This window comes from Ovis aries, chromosome 2 (assembly GCF_016772045.2).
Source record: "Ovis aries strain OAR_USU_Benz2616 breed Rambouillet chromosome 2, ARS-UI_Ramb_v3.0, whole genome shotgun sequence".
Classification (NCBI taxonomy): Eukaryota; Metazoa; Chordata; class Mammalia; order Artiodactyla; family Bovidae; genus Ovis; species Ovis aries.
Genome location: NC_056055.1, coordinates 203,337,483 through 203,359,305, shown reverse-complemented (window position 1 = coordinate 203,359,305; position 21,823 = coordinate 203,337,483). Strand labels below are relative to the sequence as shown.

The 21,823-nt window shown below is 35.6% G+C and overlaps 1 protein-coding gene and 1 long non-coding RNA gene across 7 annotated transcripts in view; one reads left to right on the top strand and one right to left on the bottom strand.

Moving 5' to 3' along the window:
* The window catches only part of HYCC2 (hyccin PI4KA lipid kinase complex subunit 2), a 69,526-nt gene extending 55,564 nt beyond the window's left edge, over positions 1-13,962 (top strand). For 3 of the 6 annotated variants that reach the window (XM_012142221.3, XM_042244950.1, XM_027965076.2), the window contains 3 exons: positions 1,221-1,380; positions 2,101-2,268; positions 6,270-13,962. In XM_012142221.3, the coding sequence (XP_011997611.2) occupies positions 1,221-1,380; positions 2,101-2,268; positions 6,270-6,871 (930 nt within the window). In that variant the 3' untranslated portion in view covers positions 6,872-13,962. The remainder of the gene's footprint in view (positions 1-1,220; positions 1,381-2,100; positions 2,269-6,269) is intronic. The other 3 variants (XM_012142240.3, XM_060410199.1, XM_060410201.1) reach the window with 1 other exon arrangement.
* LOC105610198 (uncharacterized) lies at positions 12,130-21,719 on the bottom strand. The gene is made up of 2 exons (XR_003588032.3): positions 21,530-21,719; positions 12,130-19,173 (listed from the first exon to the last, which is right to left on the bottom strand). It is a non-coding gene; the product is annotated as an uncharacterized LOC105610198 (long non-coding RNA).
* Positions 21,720-21,823: the final 104 nt, after the last annotated feature.

The window sequence follows — 21,823 nt, the reverse complement described above, 5'->3', positions numbered from 1 at the left end:
ATTCTTTCATATTTGAATTTTCTTTTTTCCTCATGTCAGCATCCCTAATTTTACCCTAAAGTTTACTGTAAAAAAAAAAAAAAACAGATTGCATAGGGAATACCCTGACAGTATTAGTTAGGGCTCTGCTGTCTCCCTGCCAAGGGCAAGAGTTCCATCCCTGCTTGGGGAACCAGGATCCCACAAGCTGCACAGTGTAACCAAAAACAAAAAACAAGTGGACAAGAAGATAAAAATTACATCTTGATAATAACACCTTGCATTTGCAAGACTCTTTAAATTTATAATTTTATCCCTGTAAGTCTTATAAATTAAGTAGAAGTGGCATTTCCAAGGTAGGTAAAGAGATTTGTAATCTGTAGTTCTAGAATAATCCTTTATTGCTATGGGTCTCCAAGGGACCCAGTAAATGACATTCCTTTTCTCTGTTCAAAAATAGAGCCAGATGATAAATAGATAAAATAGTTGGTAGATAGAAAAACAAGTACCATCTTTATTGCTGATTAAGGTTAGATTGAAAGACTTCACTCCCTACCCTTTAGTCAAGATGTTGAAACAGCCCACTGGAGAGAAGGTTTGAGTTGGGAGAGAACGTTTGAGTTGGCAGAGCAGGCAGGGGTATCCAGCTTGCTGCATTTCACTTGTTCTGTCCACGTGGAGAGTGAGGGAGAAAGATGGTCCTCTAGCTCAAGATCTTTGCTAGGTCAGCACTACTCAATCAGAAAACATGGAGCAGCCAATGGCTATTACTTTCCAGCCAGATACCTCACTTTCCTCCACAGAGGGCAGAACTTGGTGGAACAAAGTGCCAGATGTGTTTAGAGAAGATGTCTCCTCATGAAAACAAAGCTAATTTTTTTATTGTAAATTAAATTTTGCCTATTATTTATCATCTGAAGAATCAGAAAGAAACTTACTCCAAATTTTCTTGTATCAGGGTTCAAATGTTTAAAACTCTTTGGAATGTATTTTCTCCTTGAAAGCTAGCAACTTCAGAGTTCATGAGGGTGTGTGACTCATATTTTTAAATGAATTCTCATCTTAGAAGCCTACCTAAAAGAATACAGACCAGTGGAAATATAAAGATTTCTGACACATTATATTTTTCTATTTTGTAGAGCAACTTTAAAATACATATTCAAGAAAGTATGGAAACGTGAAATGTACAGTAAGCATAAATTGTATATTGAATGTAAGTACATATAGACTTATCATTTTAGGTTGCCAATGCCATGAAAAACTCATTACCGTTTGATGCTCCTGATTCTTCACAAGAAGGCCAGAAAGTACTTAAAGTTGAAGTCACTCCAACAGTGCCGAGGATTTCTCGGACTGCGATTACAACAGCTTCAATCCGTCGCCATAGATGGAGGAGAGAAGGTGAATATAAAATCCCTATAGCCCACTAATGGGTTAAAGTAAATTTATCACTGTTTTTACAGACTATATTTACACATGATATTATTATAGTACTTTATGTAGTTAAGTAAAATTGTTCAGTTGTTAAAAATAGCACTAGAAATGTGGTTTGTATACCCGAATTCATTTTAATATAAATATGTATATATATTTTATAAAGTAGAAAGATGTCATTTAAACTGCTCTCTGAATGTTAAAACAGAAAATAAGATCAAGTTAATTTTTTTTAACTAGTAATAACAATAGAAAAGAAATTTCTTTAAGCCTGTTTCCGAAAAAAGGTACCTGTATGAGCAGTGTGGGAGAAAATTATATAACTGGCCATAATACAAGCTATACATAAAATAACTGATTTTTATCTTTCTTTTCCTTGTTTTGTAAGTGCTGAGTCCAGCAGTATTTCATAGGCATATGCTACTTGAATAGTCAAGCTGTCTTGCCTAAGAGAGATTAATTGCCATTTTAATGATCTCTATTTTTTTCTCCTATTCATTTGCAAACCTCACATTGTTCATCTGCTGCCTTATGTGTGTGCATGCTGTGCACACACATGTAACTATATAAATAATGTTTGTGTTTATGTCATATCCATATATACATTCTCTTATCTGCCTGGGTCAAAATGCTCAGAAAAGAATAGAGCAGCAAAAAAGCACTAAAATTTTATATGTTGAATCCCAGATGGCTTTGACTTCTCAAACGAGGCTGACTCGAGTATTCCTGGCTCCCCGATCCAACACGGCTCCACTGACCTAGGGATCAAACGTGTGCAAGAGGGGGAGGTGCTGGTGCACAGGACTCCTGAGCACGGCTCACCGGAGCCCAACTCAGCAGCAGCCACAACAGAGGGTAGGACAGAGATGAGGAGGCAGAAGTCAGTGAGGCAGTTGCTGGAGAAGGATCCTGGCTCTCTGTCCCCAAGCAGAACATCTTTCCATTCTAGTGTGTGTTTCCACTACCCCAGGGTGTATTAGACTCTCCTTGCAAAGCGCACCCCCCCTATATGCTAGCACCAGGTCAGGTACAATCTTTAGTTACCATTTGTGCTGGCCTGGAGTCTGCATCCCTGTGTATTAAAGAGCAGCTTGGCATGGCTACTAACAAGGGAGAGACCTGTCTCCAAAAGGTCTGCAAATGCTTGGGATTTCTTCATTACTGAGCATGTTTATCCTAACATCAGGAAGGGAAAAATGCACCCAATGGACCTGAGCCTTATTATTCAATGTGTATCAATTTCATTTAGTTGATAATGTATTATTCAGAAAATAGGTGAGAGTTTTAAAGCTTTAATACATTATCTTTGAGAAATGGGACTGAAATGGAGCTGGCTGATTTGTCTCTAGTCCCAGGGTGGCCAATTAACAAAAACTTCTTATCTCTTTGACAGAATAAACCAGTATTGATTGGCTTCTTATAATCTTCAAATCAAGTTGCCTGGGTCTGAACTACTGACATCTTTCCTCTATAAATGTACTCTCCTGGTGTACACTACATTTTTATCATTTATTGTAAATAACGCTTATCTTATATAGCTCCCAAACAGAAGTGAAGTGTATTATTTAGAAGTCATAAATCCTAGTAGATCCTTGTTTATACAATATGGGTATCTCAAATGAGAATTTTTTTTTACCCCTCCACCACCACCACAGCCACGACTGTTATCTATAAAAGAACACTTCTCTCTGATAGGAAAGTATTTATTTGCTGTTTAACATGTGATGCCATAGAAATCGGTTTTATAAAAGAGGATACTGTAGCCTAACAGTTTTTTCATTATTTAATGTATTGCTGCTGTGGAACTTGTATACTAATTTAAGAAATATAGCAAGTAGTTTTAAAATAGGTTACATATTTCTATTTATTCCAACTTAGGAAAATCTCTTGCTCTTTGGTGCGTTAAAAATTTGAGCATGCTCAGTAAGAACCTAAATCTACCTTCTGTTCCCTTGCCCATTTGCCCAGAGTGACCTGACTTAACAGTGTTGCATGTGCATGATCTAGGGACCCAAAGAAGTTGGTACTATGAAGAGAACCATGTGAAAGATACAGCCTTTCCTTTTCATTTTTTCTGTACCTCTTTATGTTATCCCTGGGAGTCAGTTGTATCTTGTATAAGGCGTAAAAATAAGTATATGAATAGATGTCAAATTCAGAGTTGGCCTAAATTGGTCAACATCTGTTTCTCCACTTTCTTGGTGACTAAATGAGCCACTTGAAGTGGATCTACTGCCATTGTTAGAATATTGGAGTATCCATGCTAAATGTAGTACAGTATTCACTAACATTGATGAAATTTAAGTATGGGATTGGGTAGAATCATTTCTTCCTATTAATCATAAGTCATACACTTTGAAAGAGGAAAAAATAGTAATTCCTTTAAAATGTCCTATTAAAACATCCTGTTTTAATATCTCCTATTACTGATAAAATTTCAGTGAAGGTGGGATATAGCCATTTAGAAAAGGAATGAGTCCCATTAGTGTGTTTGAAATTTCTCAAGTTATTTTTCCTTTTAATCTAGTTTAATTGTAGCTTTAAATCAGTAGTAGTAAAAGCTAATTTTTAAGGAAAAGCAACATAAATAGGAAAATTCATTAAAAATCCTTTTGGTTGTCTCATCTTTGGATCATGAATAGTATTATCACCCAAGGAGAAAATTAGAAAGGAAAATGTTATTAGACATAATAGCCTTTTTATTCCTTGAGGTTTTTTAGACAGATATATGGAAATTATTAAAACTAATGAAAAGTTTTGGTAATTCTGAAGTCTGCTGGAGCTTTTGGTTTAGCATCAATAATTGACCTTCTAAAAGAAAACGAAGGGAATTTTACCTGGCATCTGCAGTGGTTAGGACTCTGCTCTCTCAACTGCTGAGGACCAGGTTCAATCCCTTGTCAGAAAACTAAAATCCCACAAGTCATGTGGTGCAACCAAAAGAAAAAAGGAAACATGTTTTCTAACAGTTTTAAATAGATTTACAGTTAAAGTTGTATTCATTACGTGTTGGAATTGAAGGGAGAATTCATCACCTATCTTTATCCTTATTGTTAAGTAACGTTTATGACTTTTAAAGCTGTATTTAAAATTATTACTAAACTGAGGACCATGCTTGTGATTAAAGTATATTCAGTGTTCCACTATACTGAAATAGCATTTCTTAGTATATAAAATATCAGTAGGTTCTCTTGCATGGTGGTTTCTACGTTGTCATATCTCTTTTATGGCCATATTGCTTGGGCATCAGGTCTGCATGTGGCAAAATTCAGAAGCTAGCACTAAGTCTCTCAGTCTCTTTTCCTAACCATATGTATAGCCAATGACATATTTCTGTTCACTTCTAGTTTTATATTACTGATATTAATTCTGAACCAGTAACTATCTTTTCCTGAGCATTGTGGAGTTCTTCATAGTAATTATAAATAAATTGCTTAGATGTCATATAAATATAATTTAAAGTTTTTATTTTGATGTACACTATATACTGTTCTTGAGGAAGGGGTTGAGAGAAGTGGTGTCAGCTGCATTTTCATATGGCTTTGCATGATGAATAAAGATTACTAAACTGCTGGATATAACAAGAAGATGCCTTTTGCTTTAAGGATAGCCTATTTCATTCTTCTTTTGAAGGAAAGAAATAACTAATCCATATGAGAAAATATATTTTTCCAAGTACTATGTTAAATAAAGATTGTGTGTTTAAGTATTTTGTGTATATTTTACTTAGGTAACTTGTATCTCAAAGTGATATTTTTTTGGATTTGTGTCCTAACAGTTTACCTTAGCTAAAATATTGATATCTGAATGTAGATTTAGACTGAACTTTCTTACAATCTGGTAAACATATTTTAAAGGGAGCAAACTTCTGTCAGTTTTTGAAAGAAGCAAATGTTCTATTTTCTAAGAGAGTGTTGATCATACTTTCAGTAAAGGAATCGGGCTTTCTGGAAACCCAAACTGAATACATGCTGCTTTTCTTACAAAATCCCAAGATAAGAATTCTTTTGTTAACTGCAGTTTCTGCATGAAACTTAATGGAATACTATAAGTATTTTGTGATCCCAAAATAATATATCTCAATATTTAAAATCTAAAATATTATATAAATATATAAAATTATTATATTATTTATTATATTGTAAAAAATTCCTCCTCAGTATCCTGTTGGTTCTTACCTTTGTTCTCTGATAATCAAATATTTTCACATTAATTGATCAAGAAAATATGGAAACCAGTGAGTAGGCATGTTCATAAGGTAAAATATGACTGAAGTTACTAGAAGCAATGTAGAGTTTTTAGTTTAGAGTTGGAAAATGTACTAGTTCCATGTTAAAAGATTTTAAAGCCATTTAGAAGCAACTAGCTTTTAAATATAAAATTTCATAGTAGTTAAAAATGGTTTGGGGATGAGTTTTTGACATTATTCTGGGTGACTGAAATTAGAAGGGTCTCCTATTTTATGATAGGTTAAGGAAGACAGGAAAATTTTTGGTTTTTTTAGACAGATATGCTCACCTCAAATTGACAAGGTGTATCATAAAGATTTATGATCATTATGTATTTTACCTACAGTTGTGTGTCTAAATATTGATATTAATAGTATGCTAGACTTGTTTGTGAATAGTTTTACATAAGCTAGCCCAGTTAAAGCTAAATGAACAGAATAAATAACATCAGAATTCTGTATAGATTGAGGCTCCTTCCCCTAAATTATTTAGGGAAAGTGTTTGTAGCAAGGGTCATTACTGACCTATAGCAAATATTACCTAGGAGAAAAGGTCAGTTGAGTTGTTATTCACGGCTGCTTTTTATTTAATTTAGCTATTGCTGAGCCTGTCTGATTTGTTTTTTAGGTGCTGAGGGTATAAATGGAGGAGAGGAGTCGATAAACCTGAATGATGCAGATGAAGGATTTTCATCAGGGGCTTCCCTCAGCAGCCAGCCAATTGGGACCAAACCATCCTCCTCTTCTCAGAGGGGAAGCTTAAGGAAAGTAGCAACTGGGCGTTCAGCCAAGGATAAAGAAACAACTTCTGCCGTCAAATCCAATGAGAGCCCTCGAGATTCAGTAGTTCGCAGGCAGTATGTACAGCAACCAACTGATCTTAGTGTAGATTCAATTGAGCTGACACCGATGAAGAAACACCTGAGCCTGCCTGCTGGCCAGGTGGTGCCAAAAACTAATAGCATTAATCTAATCCGGACAGCCAGTGCTTCCTCAAGTAAATCATTTGACTATGTAAATGGCAGTCAAGCAAGTACCAGCATTGGGGTTGGCACTGAGGGTATTACTAATTTAGCAGCTAACAATGCTAATCGATATTCAACTATCAGTCTACAGGAAGACCGGCTAGGTCAAGCTGGAGAAGGTAAAGAGCTCCTCAGCCCAGGAGCTCCCTTAACCAAGCAGTCTCGATCCCCAAGTTTCAATATGCAGCTAATATCCCAGGTGTAGTCTTGATATCCTCTCTCATCTTTCTGCTTATCTTCTAGACTGAACATTTCATTGTGCAAGAAGACACTTCATCCCACATTGTGAAAACATTGGTCATCATAAACAGATCTGATTTAGTTTAGGTATCTTCATACTGTATTTTGTATGGAAACAGCAATAAGGTTTTCTTTTCTCTCTTCCTCTATCTTCTCTTCACCTGTTCCTTGTAAGCGTGTTTGTGAAGCAGTAGAAAATGTTTGCATTTTCCACACCTTCATTTCTCCTTGGGTGATGTGCAATCCATCGTAGGCTGATCGGTCCCATTTCAACACTGTGAGACTGAGGTTATGTTAGAGGAAATGGTGTATATGATCCCTATGAATGATACTTTGGCTTTTGTTTTTTTTTTTTTAAAAAAAAAAAAACGGGTTTGTTCTCATAATCTGTAGAACTATGAAGATAACTGGATCATATTTTTTCTCTCTTAACCAGGAGTGCCTCAGAGATTCTGCTATGACTTTGGACTTCTCTGAGTCTGTGCAATCATTTTCTTGAGAAGCATGGGGAAAGGTGGTAGACTGCTGCACTTTTTCATTAAAATGAGGGTGGCTCTTTTTTTCCCCCATCTCCTTTATCTCGAGGATACAATGTTCAATTACTGAGGCATTTGAATCAAGTTGTGGCCACCTCTGTTGGAGGACAGGGCTCTAAGTTGATTGTGTAATAGATAATGCACTTTCTCAATGGCTCTAAAGTCATTATTAATATGTCTTCCCTCCTCCCCACAGGGACATAAGGTCATTTCTGTCCTTTGAGTTTGAACAGCTAATAAATCAGAGAATCCAAGGGGCTTGTTCTATTTCCCAGGAATGATTGACACTTCGGTGCTGGGGTTTTATGGGGGGAGGGGGCAGTTTCTGTTTAGCTTGTGTGGGATTGTTTGTGTGAGGGGAAGTTTTAATTTTTTTTTTTCCTTTGTGAGCTGATGATGACTGAAGTAGAGTAAGTACGTCTTCAGGTAAAGAGAGGGATTTCTCAACCCACTTTCTATGATGTCAGACTATTGGAGAAACCCTTTCAGCTGCTTTCTAGATGTACCTAAATTCAGTCAGATATTTTGGATTAAGAAACCTGAAGTCCTGATAGGTCATATACTCCAAGGAAATACATCAGGGACAGATAATTGGCTGAAAACACTGATGCTTCAATGTGACACATTTTTATAGAGCATTTCTACCAGGGGGTACTGACTTGATTTCTCCTACAAGGACCACACTGCCTTTGTGTTTAATGTAATGCAATTTGTGTACCTTCTAATCATATATCTGCAAAAGTTCTCATTTTTATAAATCTTTGAAATCATGCCAGTAAGCTGGATGTTGAATGTATGTAAGTAGCATTTGGTAACTGTGCTAAGAGGCTATGAAAATGCATTATTGGTTTTTTTAGAAATTATTTTTTTTTTAGTTCTGATTTGGTTGGATAAGATTTCATTATGAACTTATCTGGGCCCCAGGCTCTAATGCTTGACTGAAATAGAAGAAAATATATTGGTTTTTGAAAATCAGTGTATTGTGACTTGAACTGCTATACATTCTTCCACACAATATTCAGAGCGATGAATGCTTTGTACATTTAGACATTCTTATTTTATTATTGTAAAAGAAAAATATACTGAATTTACAGAAGCAAGTATTCTCCTAATTAACAGTTTGAAATATTACCTCTACTGATTAAAATTCCAATAGATTTTGATAAAATAACCAGAAAAATGCTTCTCATTTTTTCACACCTTAAAATCCAGCCCCTTCCTTTTTATTGTAAGAGTTTTTTATTTTGGGGGGTTTTGTAAGGTACTTTCTGTTAGAATCTTTATGAAAACAGTGAGATGCTTGTTTGAATTTGGTGGTGTGTAATATTTTTCAGCTCATACGAAAATGGAAAACTAGAACCTGAACTATTACCTATAACATTGCCAAAGTCTGAAGAAAAGCTAAAAGTTGATAGAGATTTATTGATTTGTGTATATATATGTGTGTGTATGTGTGTGTATATATATAGTGTGTATATGTATATATCACAAAGACATATTTTAGATATCTTTTCGTTTAATTTAACTAAGGGATGTCAGATAAATGAATTAAAAGCCAAATAAATGAGGTGTAAAGATATATAACATAATAAGGAAAGCAGAGTTTTGGGTATGAAAAGAAAAGAGCATTATACTTAACAGGAGGTGAGATCTTGGCTGGAGATCAGTCACTTTATGGTAAAACTGCCTGGTTGATTTAAGAGGCTGAAGGGTTGTTTTTAATTTAGCAAGTTGTGCATTTATTGGCACCTAAATCTAGCATGCTTTTAGTTATAGCACAAAAAAACCCCGAATAATACCAAATTACAGCAAAAACTGTAAAAGACATCATAAACTCTCCCTCTGATTTGTTAGAAATATTATATTACACTTGAAAAGTTAGTTTTGAAAAACTTTCAACTTAGAGGATTTCATATATCTCTATGTGTGTTCATATTATATTTTGTACATACACATACCCATTAATGTTTCATGACCCTCTAACATTTGTGTTCCATTCTTTTAAGTGGTATAATTTGGCCCCAAAGAAGAAACATTTCATTTAGTTCGAATTTTGCATTTGGTGTCTTAGAACAGATTTCCTGTGCAAGATACAGTTAAAATGGAATGAGTCAGTCATAAACCATAGTCACATTTTCAAAGAGATTTTTTAATATTCATTTGCATCATTGCATTTAATGTAAAATAGTTTTCAGATATACAGCTGTTACAAATATATGCCAGCAATATTCATGCTTTATCCTTTAAAAACTTTTTGTTTTTATACTTCCTAACTTCCATTTTAAAAAGTTCTTTCATTTATGTACAAGCTAGTTAGGGCAAAAATACTTGTTTTCTATAATAAAACAATTTGATTGATGTTATCTATGCCAGGTTCAATTAAGAAATACAAGGAAATTATCTGCAAGTTTTGGGAATTCTTCTCTATGATGTTAATTTGAAATCATGTTACTAGAACACATATATTTTAGAACAAATGAAGTGTAAAGTGAAAGCTAGCTTAGAAGTAAGATTTTTAAATACGAAAATATTTTGAGAAGCTGCATGGGAGCATGATGATTGTAATTTGAAATCCTGATCATTACCACTAGTCTTATCTTCCCAATGATTCTCCTGTGCCTATTTATTATAAAGTCAATATTTTTTGTGCTAAAGAGACCATAGAGGTAATCTAGGAGTCTCCCAGCACCCACTACTTCATATCCATTCTTAGGAAACTGAGGCTCAAAAAGGTTGTAATGTGCTCAAAGTCACATAACTTAGAAGCAGAGCCAGAGTCAAACTCCTGTCTCCCGTCAAATGCATATTAACACCCCACTGCCTCCTTTCACTCATCATATGGTGAGTGTGGTATGGAACACTCTCCAATTCTGCAGTTTCTTTACAGTTTGGGTCTAGTAGTGGTGAATATAGCACATTAAGAAAAGTATTAAATCCAGAGAAAAATGTAGAGTAATAAACATAGATGGAGAAGGATAATACATTTTTCTTACTCTAATTTATGCCTTACTGTTTTCTGCCACTTAACAATTGTATGCTGCCATTTTATAGTTTATTGTGTTTCTGGGAATTTATTTAAATGCAAAAATAAACCCAGTGAAAATGACTTTAATCAGTATTTCTAGTTATCTTAAGTAATTTTGAATCAGCCAGCTTTCACAGTCACCTAGGTGGCAGGTTAACTGTATTGCACAATGTAGTATTGCAAAGTAAAGATAAATTTGATTCCATAATTTCTAATGTAAGGAGATTGAACCTTGTGCTCAGAGCAGATAGATAACAAGCAATTATTTCCTTCTTTGATTGAAAAAGATTTATAGTGAAGCTTATGGTTGCATAGCAGAATGGTGAACCATGTCATTTAAAGTGTATATATGGTATAAAATGTCTTAAATGCAGTAGTCCCAGCTATATAAGCTCAATATTTCCAACCTACATTCTCAAATTCCACTTGGTAGCTTTACTGAAGTACTGAGAATAACTCCTTTTAAGTTGTTTTGTTTGCACCATTTTTGTGAATATTTTAATGAATTGTGGTATTTTTCCTACTCAGACGAGTTAGTATGGGTCCATTTTTGAGTGCTTTTAATTGTTGACAGTCAGTCAGTCTCATTTAATTCTCTGCATGTTCATCTGTAAATAAAAATACTAGTACGTATCTTCAGTGGGTAGTACACTATTTATACAGACACTAGCATGGAGGTTCTCTCCATTTCTGATCTTGGAATTACAAAGTAAGTTTTATGGTTTTGTTTTTTAAAAATCAGGATTTCAGTTACATACTTGTTTTTTAGTTTTAAAATGTTTAATAAGTCATGACAGTGATCAGAAAATCTACAATTTTAGATCAATTTTTTCTATACTATGGCTATGTAAACAGTCTGAACCTGAGACTTTTTATCTTTCAAGTTGAATGATTATTGTCATGTTTCAAACCACTAAGTCGGTTGAGACAATTATTTGTAAAAATAATTTTTAAAAAAGTGCTTTTTAGAAACAAGCTGTTTGAAAATCAGCTAGAAATAATTGATAGCTTAAACTCTAAATGTTAGAATATTTGCCAGATTATAAAATGGAATGCAGTATAAAATTCTTAACAGTGCTAAAAAAAAAACAACAACAAAAAACCATGAGTCACCAGATTGATAAAACTTTCCATTGCCAGGGTGGTCGTGTTGATAATGTAAGACAAATTTTAGTATTATCCTACATTGTATACCTAATGGGTATATCATATTGGCACTGAACATATATAGGAAATACTATTTGTAGAGTCAACCAATGTGCACTTAAACTATTGGATTTTTGGTGGTGCCAGAAATTTGTGTGGTGGTCCCAAGCCATTAGAATTAGAGGAGTCATATAATCATCCAACCTTCCCCTGCCCATGTAGGTACATTGCTTCTGAACCTGACCACATAACCACAAAATTTAACTTCAGTCTCTTCAGTATGTTTATAATCTTAGCCATTAGTCACATGAGAAATAGAAGAGCAAACAGTTTAGGATAGAAGTTAGCAGATAGCTGGCAATGATGTGAAATAACTGGCAGCATAGTACAGATACGTAAGTTCTATGTTTTGTTTCTGGATTTTCTGAAAATGTTTACAAATTAAGTCATATTCAGATGTCTGCTATTATGCTGTTAATACAGATTTTTACACCCAAAATTAGAATTAGGCATAGCTTAAAGTATAAATGAGTCTTTTTTTTTTTTTTTCAGAATTGTGTATCTGAAGGTAGGTTTAGTAAAGAAAGTCTTCTGTTTTCAAAGAAAATGAACTTAATTGGACAGTCCATTCCCAACTACGGAATTCATATTAATCTGATTTGCTGTATTTGAGTGTCAAAAGTGTAGTGTTAATGATATCAGAGGAAATTCTTCACATCTTCATAAACTACAAAAGTTACCAAAGAAAATGAATCAACCAAATATAAAATTTGAAGTACCTAACTCTTAAGGAATGAGGCCCCTTTAACATGAAGGATTGATTTCTAGCCCTGGGGGAAATATTCTTCCATGTGGAACAGATATACAGAACCTACAAGATTCCTTTTGAGGTTTTCTTATCGTGTTGGTAAAATGTCAACATTTATACTTCCAGCAAAAGTACCAGTTAAGGGTTAAGTCCAAATATTATTTTTTATGGCAAATTTTCATGTCTCCTTAATTCAAATTAAGGATTTTGCTCATCAGTATTAAATAAAAGGGGGAGAGAGAAGAATTTCTGTAATTGGTATACTGTATAATATTGTGACTTTCTAAAAAAATTGAGGGTAAATTATAGAAATGTGTATTTTTAAGTGAGCAATGTCAGTTATTTCTAGTAAGTATGATATTGGCTAAAACTATGTTTGTTTACATAATTTATGTACTCGATTATTCTGGGTTTTTTTTTTTTTTCCGCAGAAAAACAACGATTGGGTTAAGAAAAGTTAAAACACTTATTTTTAAAACAGTTCAGTAAGCACTAAAGAATTTACTTTAACTGTTAAATAATGATTTGGGGGATATGAATTTGTATATTACCTGATGTCCCAAACAGGCTCTATGTATTATTTTTTTTTTATATCAGATAGAAGTTAAAAAGTAATGAATGTGTTGATCTGCTATCTTAGAAAAGATTGGCTTTCTAACAATTATGAACTTCGGTTTTTGTGGGTTTATTAAGTTTTATCATCCAAACTGAATTGAGACATATGCTAAATGTTCTTTGTGTTGTTTTAAAATATTTGTAAGAAGTTCATTAACTGCTTTACAGTGGTGGTTTTTTGATTCTTATTCTAAAACTTATACTGGCTTTACATTCAGTTTAACTGGTTAAGTGAAACAGTTTTTATGATGCAAAGATAATTTTCCCACTTTGTCATCATAATTTGACTCTCCTGACCTACAATTTCTGAAGAGTTTTTTACTACTGTAACACCATGTATCTGATCTCTGTCACAATGGACAAGTATATCCTACTTTCATGTTTGCTTCATAAAAGGATACAGGTTAAATAGGTCAGCTCTTACACGTTTTTGTTTCTTAACCAGGATCAACCTATAGCTTGGTGTAAACTTGCCAAGTATTCAGAGAATAACGCTGGTTAAAATTTAAATATGATAGTCAGGAAGAAAATATGATCTCTATTGACTGATGTCCTTTCAAACTAGGACTAGTGAAAACATCTTTTTCAGAGCTGAAGAAGAAACGCACATTTAAGATCATATTTATTGGTGCATGTAAGCCATTATCTTAACTGTCTTACTGAACTGGTTAATGCTGTTGATTGTTGAAATGTGAAATGTAGTCACTGTTGACCTTGTAAATATCTGCCAGAGATGAAAAAATATTTTAAGTTATAAATAAAGATGTATAAAATTCATTATCAGTCTGCAATGCAGAATCATATCTAAGATGTTAAATATTGTGTTTCTTGAGAGATGTGTAATTTTTCCCTAGATGTATCTAGTTACATTAAGGATGTAAATTTTCTTTTGTACAGTATAAAATACAGCTTTATTTGGCTTTTGACTGGATTTTCCTGAGTTAATTTATATCATACCTAGGTTTCTTAGCTTAAAATGGTCCTTCATTGCATTTTTCAAAGCATGTAATTTTATTCACATATGTCTGAAGTTTTTAATTTATACGATACCCTATTAAGGAAATTTACAAAATTAAGGCAATATATAAAATTACATATAGCACCCAAAATAAGAAATAACATGTAGGCAGGAGTGAAATTAATACATAAAACGTGTGCCACACATTTATGTTACTGTTGAGGTACATATTTATCTCTGAGCTTTAAAGCAGCCAACGAGAGAGAGATTAACAATGTGATTTTGAGATATCCTTAAATCAGTTTCTCAGGTGAAGCACAACTGTTTCTAGTACTGAGACATTAGAACTGATTTTCTTTTCCGGAGCCACCATTATTACAGTGCCATTTACACTCTTCAGTAATGTATGAAAGTGCTTTTCTCATACTCTTACCAGCAGTTCGTTCTCTAGCATTAAACTTCTTGATCGATGCTACATTGTCTTTCTAAAGATACTTTAACCTTCTCTTAGAACATGGATTTAACAAAGGCCTGAGCCCCCAGGCTGCCTTTTCCTTTCCTTTTACATGCACTTTCTAGAAAAACCTCTTTTGTACCTTTTTTCCTCATGCCTGGTATTCCTTACTTATGAGCCAAAGCTTTCTCTTCCCTTTTATATCTTGTTATGCCTTAGTGCAAAATTGCTGGTATAGATTAGCAGTTCCAGAAGAGTGATATAAGGCAACTCACCAGACCTTTTTATTTCCCTCAACTCTAGTTCTCCATCAGTTAGGAAGAATGCGTTTTACCAGTTGACAGTTTCAGTATTCCTTTCATTAAAAATATATTACTTGGTGGTCCATTGGTTAAGATTCTGCATTTCCACTGCAAGAGATGCAGATTCAATCCCTGGTTGGGAAAATAAGATCCTCCGTGCCACGCAGCAGGGCCTGGAAAAAAAATTTAAAAATTTTAAGTATCAAAATATTACTTGTTTGTTTGAAAACCTTAGAAAATACAGAGAAAGTACAAAGGAGAAAGTCACTTTAAGGTACTGTAATAGTGAATATTAATAAGGTAGTGGAGGCAGTATCCTTCCACACAAATACAACTCTGGTCCAGGACACAATATTTTATGGTCCAAGGATGAATTAAAAATGACACTTGTTCAGTGGTAGGATGTGCCAAGCACCATTGTAAACACTTTACAGAAAATACCACTATTCAGTTCTCAGTTAATACAAGTGTCTGATAGGTATTGTTTGTTATGGTGGTAGTGATGTAGTCGCTCAGTCATGTCCAACTCTTTGCAACCCCATGGACTGTAGTCCTCTAGGCTCCTTTGTCCATGGGATTTCCCAGGCAAGAATACTGGAGTGTATTGCCATTTCCTTCTCCAGGGTATCTTCCCAACCCAGAGATCAACCCCGTGTCTCCTGCACTAGCAAGCGATTTCTTAACCACTGAGCCACCTGAGAAGCCCCAGTAGGTACTATTACTCTTCCTTTATAAAAAAAAGGAAATTTCATCTGAAGTTATCAACAACCTCAGCTATGCAGATGATACCACTTTAATGGCAGAAAATGAAGAGGAACTAAAGAGCCTCTTGAAGGTGAAAGAGGAGAGTGAAAAAGCTTGCTTAAAACAGTTGATTCATGTCAATGTATGGCAAAACCCAAGTAATTAGACTCCAATTAAAAAAAAATTCAAAAAACAAAGATTGTGGCAACTGGTGCCATCACTTCATGGCAAGTCGATCGGGGAAAAAGTGGAAACAGTGTCAGATTTCATTTTCTTGGGCTCCAAAATCACTGTGGATGGTGACTACAGCCATGAAATTAAAAGACTTGCTCCTTGGAAGAAAAGCTATGACAAACCAAGACAGCATATTGAAATGCAAAAGCCAAAAAAAAAAAAAAAAAACCCAGATGTCGCTTTGCTGACAAAGGTCTGTATAGTCAAACCTATACAGTAATGGTTTTTCAAGTAATCAGGTTATGGATGTGAAAGTTGGACATAGAGAAAATCGAAGAATTGACACTTTCAAACTGTGGTGCTGGAGAAGACTTGAGAGTCCCTTGGACAGCCAGGAGATCATATGAGTTAATCCTAAAGAAAATCCACCCTGAATATTCACTGGAAAGACTGATGCTGAAGCTGAAGATCCAATACTTGGGCCACCTGATGTGAAGAGTTGATTCATTGGGAAAGACCCTAATGCTGGGAAAGATTGAGGGCAAGAGGAGAAAGGGACAGCAGAGCAAGAGATGGTTGGATGGCATCACTGACTCAATTGACATGAGTTTGAGCAAACTCGGAGATAGTGAAGGACAGGAAAACCTGGCTTGCCGCAGTTAATGGGATAGCAAAGAGTTGGACACAATTTAGCAACTGAACAACTAGGTCACCAAGCTAGTAAGTGATAGAGCAGAGACACTCAAGACATTCAGGCTCACAGACTTCTGCACTTAACCATCAAGATACAGCTGCATATAAGGTTAATCTCACTTGCCTGAGGCCAAGGGCCCTGTGGAAGCTGGGAAGGAAGGGGAGTTTGGATCTCAGTAGAGCTAGATTACTAAAAGGCAAATTAAACCCTTGAAAGAATCAAGTCCTCATACCCTAGATATCCATAGTTATTTTAAAATTAACTTTTCTCCTACATATGTTGGGTTGGCTGAAAAGTCTATTCCGGGTTTTTCCATGTTACAGAAAAACCTGAATAAACTCCTTGGCCAATCCAATATAATGTTTCCAGTTGACTACTGTCCTTAATTATATCCCATTCTTTTTCTCCAGAGTGCATGTGTGACTGGAGAAACGAGAAAATAGTCTTTCTATGGTTCCTATGAGGAACCTCAGTTGAAAAAAGCTGGTTTATTATTTTTTTAATTTAAATGTATTTATTTTATTGGAGGCTAATTACAATATTGTATTGGTTTTGCCATACATCAACATGAATCTGGGGTATACACATGTTCCCCATCCTGAACCCCCCTCCCACCTCCCTCCCCATACTATGCCTCTGGGTCATCCCAGTGCACCAGCCCCGAGCATCCTGTACCCTGCATCAAACCTGGACTGGCGGTTTGTTTCTTATATGATATTATACATGTTTCAATGCCATTCTCCCAAATCATCCCACCCTCTCCCTCTCCCACAGAGTCCAAAAGACTGTTCTATATATCTGTGTCTCTTTTGCTGTCTCACATACAGGGTTATCGTTACCATCTTTCTAAATTCCATATATATGTGTTAGTATACTGTATTGGTGTTTTTCTTTCTGGCTTACTTCACTGTATAATAGGCTTCAGTTTCATCCACCTCATTAGAATGGATTCAAATGTATTCTTTTTAATGGCTGAGTAATACTCCATGGTGTACATGTACCACAGCTTTCTTATCCATTCATCTGCTGATGGACATCTAGGTCGCTTCCATGTCCTGGCTGTTATAAACAGTGCTGCGATGAACGTGCGATGAACACGTGTCTCTTTCAATTCTGGTTTCCTCAGTGTGTATGCCCAGCAGTGGGATTGCTGGGTCATAAAGGCAGTTCTATTTCCAGTTTTTAAGGAATCTCCACACTGTTCTCCATAGTGGCTGTACTAGTTTGCATTCCCACCAACAGTGTAAGAGGGTTCCCTTTTCTCCACACCCTCTCCAGCATTTATTGCTTGTAGACTTTTGGATCACAGCCATTCTGACTGGCATGAAATGGTACCTCATTGTGGTTTTGATTTGCATCTCTCTGATGAGTGACGAGCATCTAGAAAAGCTGGTTTAGACAATTCATAAAGAAGAGGAGTCTCCCAAAATACAAAACTTTAAAAAATTTATTTCCTTCCTCCCAACCACCCTGGGAAAAAGCAGCTTAGGAAGTTGGACTTATTTGCAATTATTTGTAATTTAATGTTATTTTTAACTGCATGGGAGAGGGTAGAAATAAAGTCTTTCATGTTTAGGGCCTCTAAAGATCTAAATGTGGCCCTGGGTCATGATTCAAATAGGTTGGATGTAATCTGTGGTAATAGCCCTAGTTTTGTTCCAAATGTTACATCAGAAAGGGGTGATACTGACTTTACAACATGAAGGGCCAGTTAGTTTTGGCACTTTATCTTAGGGAACAATGTTTAATACACATTAGGAATGAAAACATTTTTTTATGGCTAGGTTATGTTAATCAGTACAGACTTAACGTTCTGAAATACCTATAGCTAAAATACAATTCCATTCAAAGAGATTAATCACAGTATTTTAAGAAATCTATAGACATTATCCAGTGCTATAAATAATTATTTTACACTGTGAAATTCTTTCTGAATTGAAGGTTATATTCTATAACTAGTTTCTCAGAATGTGAATTACTATGTACACATTTTGGAGAGCTTACTCTGCCAAATCTTTCACTGCTAATCTGTGTGTGGTTTATGAAGACCTCATTATCCCAGGTTCAAGAGAATACTAGAGATAAAATAGCTTCTGGTTACTATATTCTCTGGATTCTAAGACAGACAATCACTTTTGTTTCCTGAGCATTATTGATATTTTTAAAAATCTCTGGGTAGAAATTATTTGCTGAGGCATCTGCCATTGACATTCTAGACCTAGTGTACCCTTATCGAGTGTGTGTTTAATGCATAGCATCTAGGTCATTTTATATCATATTTTGATCTAAAATATAGTTTGGGTAAAACCCTTTGTTTGAATATGAAAATAATTAAAACTTGAAAAAGTAATTTCACATTTTTAAATTCACTATCTTACTGAGAAAGGAATTTATAAAGACATTCTGATATGCTGACAAATGAGATCATTGGTGAAGAAAAATGTGCAGCTGACATCTTGATGCTGCAATCTGCTGTCTAAATATTAATTAAAACTTTATTTCTTCTCTAGAATCTAAATTTGATGACCGACATTCTTTTTATATTCCTTCTTTTACAGATATAAGATCTTTGTCTCTGAGGTATTCTTAATTACAGTTTGGAATAAATCTTCTGATTCCCAAATAGTCCTTTTGCTCCTGGTCTATTTGTTTTGTCTCTTTCAGAGTTGAGCCTTTATTAAAAAGTTGGTGAAGCCAAAACTGACTGGAAACTCTGCCCGCAGGGGCAAGGATTATCAGCTGGTGGGTTTCAAGGTGGATCAGTAGATGAACTGGCTTTTTCAATTGGGGCCTCCTCTTCTGATTAGTCTTCTGAAAAAGAAATGTTTAAATAAAGACAGTTGCCAGTGTTCTGGGAGCCAAACAAGGAGATTCCTAGTGTCCCACATAATCTGTCCTGTTACACTAGCCAAACTCAGTATGCCTTCTTATTTCTACTCTGTTGAGTCCAGATCCTCTGGTTCACCTTGTAAATTCCTGCTATTATGCTAAGTATGACAAGAGATCTAGGATCTAATTGGTCCTTGTTTCAGACTTTGACCAGTCCTCCAGCTATGTTCCAGTCTGCTCTTCTGACTTTAGAGGTTCCTATAGATGAATTCCTGAGACTAACTGGAGTTCTGTGACAGGAATAGACACTGTCATCATCCTTTCTTGGCCTGCATTTCAGCTTACTCTGCTTTTCCTGATCACTATACATCTTCCAAATTTTTATTAAAATTTTCAACTTCTTTTCCTGTTTCTTTGTATGTATGTATGTTTATATTTAAAATTTTCTTTTGACCCTGTTATTTTAGTGGCATTTCAAGACAGTATTCAATTAGCCATCTTTAATCAAATTCTGAAAAGTGAAAGTGTTAGTCACTCAGTCATATCTGACTTTTTGCAACCCAAAGGATTATAGCCCACCAAGCTGCTCTGTCCATGGAATTCTCCAGAGAAGATTACTGGAGTGGGTTACCATTTCCTTTTCCAGGGGATCTTCTCAACCCAGGGGTCGAACTTGGGTCTCCTGCATTGCAGGCAGATTCTTTATTCAAATTCTAAAGACTCTTAAATTCAGAGACTTTTAAAACCTGGCCATAAATTTCAAACTATAACCCAATTAGCTGCTGGCATCTCTACCCACTTAAGATGTATTCAAAATTGGCTTGGTCTTCTCTTGCTCTTGGAAAAGTCTAATGTTCTACCCAAACTGTGTGTGGAATACATGAGGAAATTGCCATCTTATAATCATCTCTATCTTCAACTTCCTGCCACTCCTGAATTCTAGATCTCCATTCTGAATGGTATGACCCTTTGTTTTTAATCTATCCCAGTACCAATCTAGAAGGGAAACTCAGCTCCTTCTGTCTCTTTCCCACATATGCGTGCGAGCATGCTCATTCATGTCCGACTCTGTGATGCATGGACTGTAGCCTACCAGGCTCTTCTGTCCATGAGATTTTCCTAAGCAAGAATACTGGGATGGGATGCCATTTCCTTCTCCAGATCTTCCTAACCCAGGGGTTGAATCCAAGTCTCTTGCATCTCCTGCATTTGCAGGCTGATTCTTTACCAATCGCACCACCTGAGAAGTCCCGTTTCCCACACATATACCATAAAAACAATTAAAACCCACCACTCACACTAAGTCTGCAGAAGACTAGTGAAGATTTGAGAGGGAGATGGAAGAAAGTTTCCATCATAGAAACATAACTTATTAGTTGAGTAGTAGTATCAGATCTTCACATTTTTTAAGAATTCTTCAAGCACTTCAGTGTTAACTGTTGACTATATTCCTTCTCCCTCCTCAACCCCCAAATTCTGTTTTTGATTCCAATGTAGAGAAAATTAATTTCTCTTTTGTTTTCTTAAATTCTGCTAACCAAAATGGAATACTAAGGTAGGTATCCAGGCTATGACTATTTCTCTTTCCCAATCAGATTTCCTAAACAGTTTCCAAACTGATGTAACTCTGTCTCTTCCTTCCCTCGGCTCCATTCTTTACCACCTTTATCCAGAATGATCTTTCAATACAAATGTGACTAGTGGCCTAAGGGCCAAACTAGCCCTCATAAAAGCACACTGAACTTTGGGGCTTGCCTCTTGACCCTTTATACACCCATTATGTTGATTTGGGCCTTCCACCTGGAAAACTTTTACCCCTCCTTTTGTCTGGCTTAAATCTATTCAATCCTCAGGTTTCAGTTTAAGTATCTCTTCCTCCAAAGAAATTTTTTTCTGAATCCTTCTGTCCTTTAATTAGATAATTCTGCCAGTGGTTCGATAAACACTGGGCTTTCCAAAATCGTAGCATTTTTTCCCATATATTCAGTATCTTCTATAAGGGCTACTGTGAGCACAGAGAGCAGGTTCCGCTAGCTCAATAGTGTAACGTTATTATCTAGTATGCAGGTTTTGTTTTGAATGAATGAATGAATCCAAATGAAATCGTAGTTAGTGGGTAATACTGTTATTCCAGCAGGTTCACTCCTTTTCTTCTTCATTACCTTTTTCCTCATTAGTTCTCTCTGCGTCCATTCCTTCCATTTTCCTCCTCTCTTCATCCTATCAGTAGTCTGATTCCGATCTCCACATTCAGTGCCCCAGCCCTAATTCTCTTCATACTAGAGAGCACTGCTCCCCTCCTCCCTACCCCAAATCCCTGAGATGCACGGGGCCCTACCTTTCACGCCAAATGAGATTGTTTAAAAACAAATAAACCCAAATTCATTCCATTATCTTTTCCCTCAAAAGGAAGTATCCAGAGAAACCAATGACACTTTGAAGACTGCGTTTGCACAGAGTTCACTCAATTTCCTCATATCTAAGCAATGCTTCCTACTCCCTTCCCCGGAAACGGAAAGAGCAAAAGCAAAGCCCAGAACCCAGAGCTTGGGGATTCCTTTTCCTCAGTTTTCTTGTGGGCGAGGCCATCAGACCGGCGTTGACTGGTGAGCAGAACCGTCGCTCTCAGCCG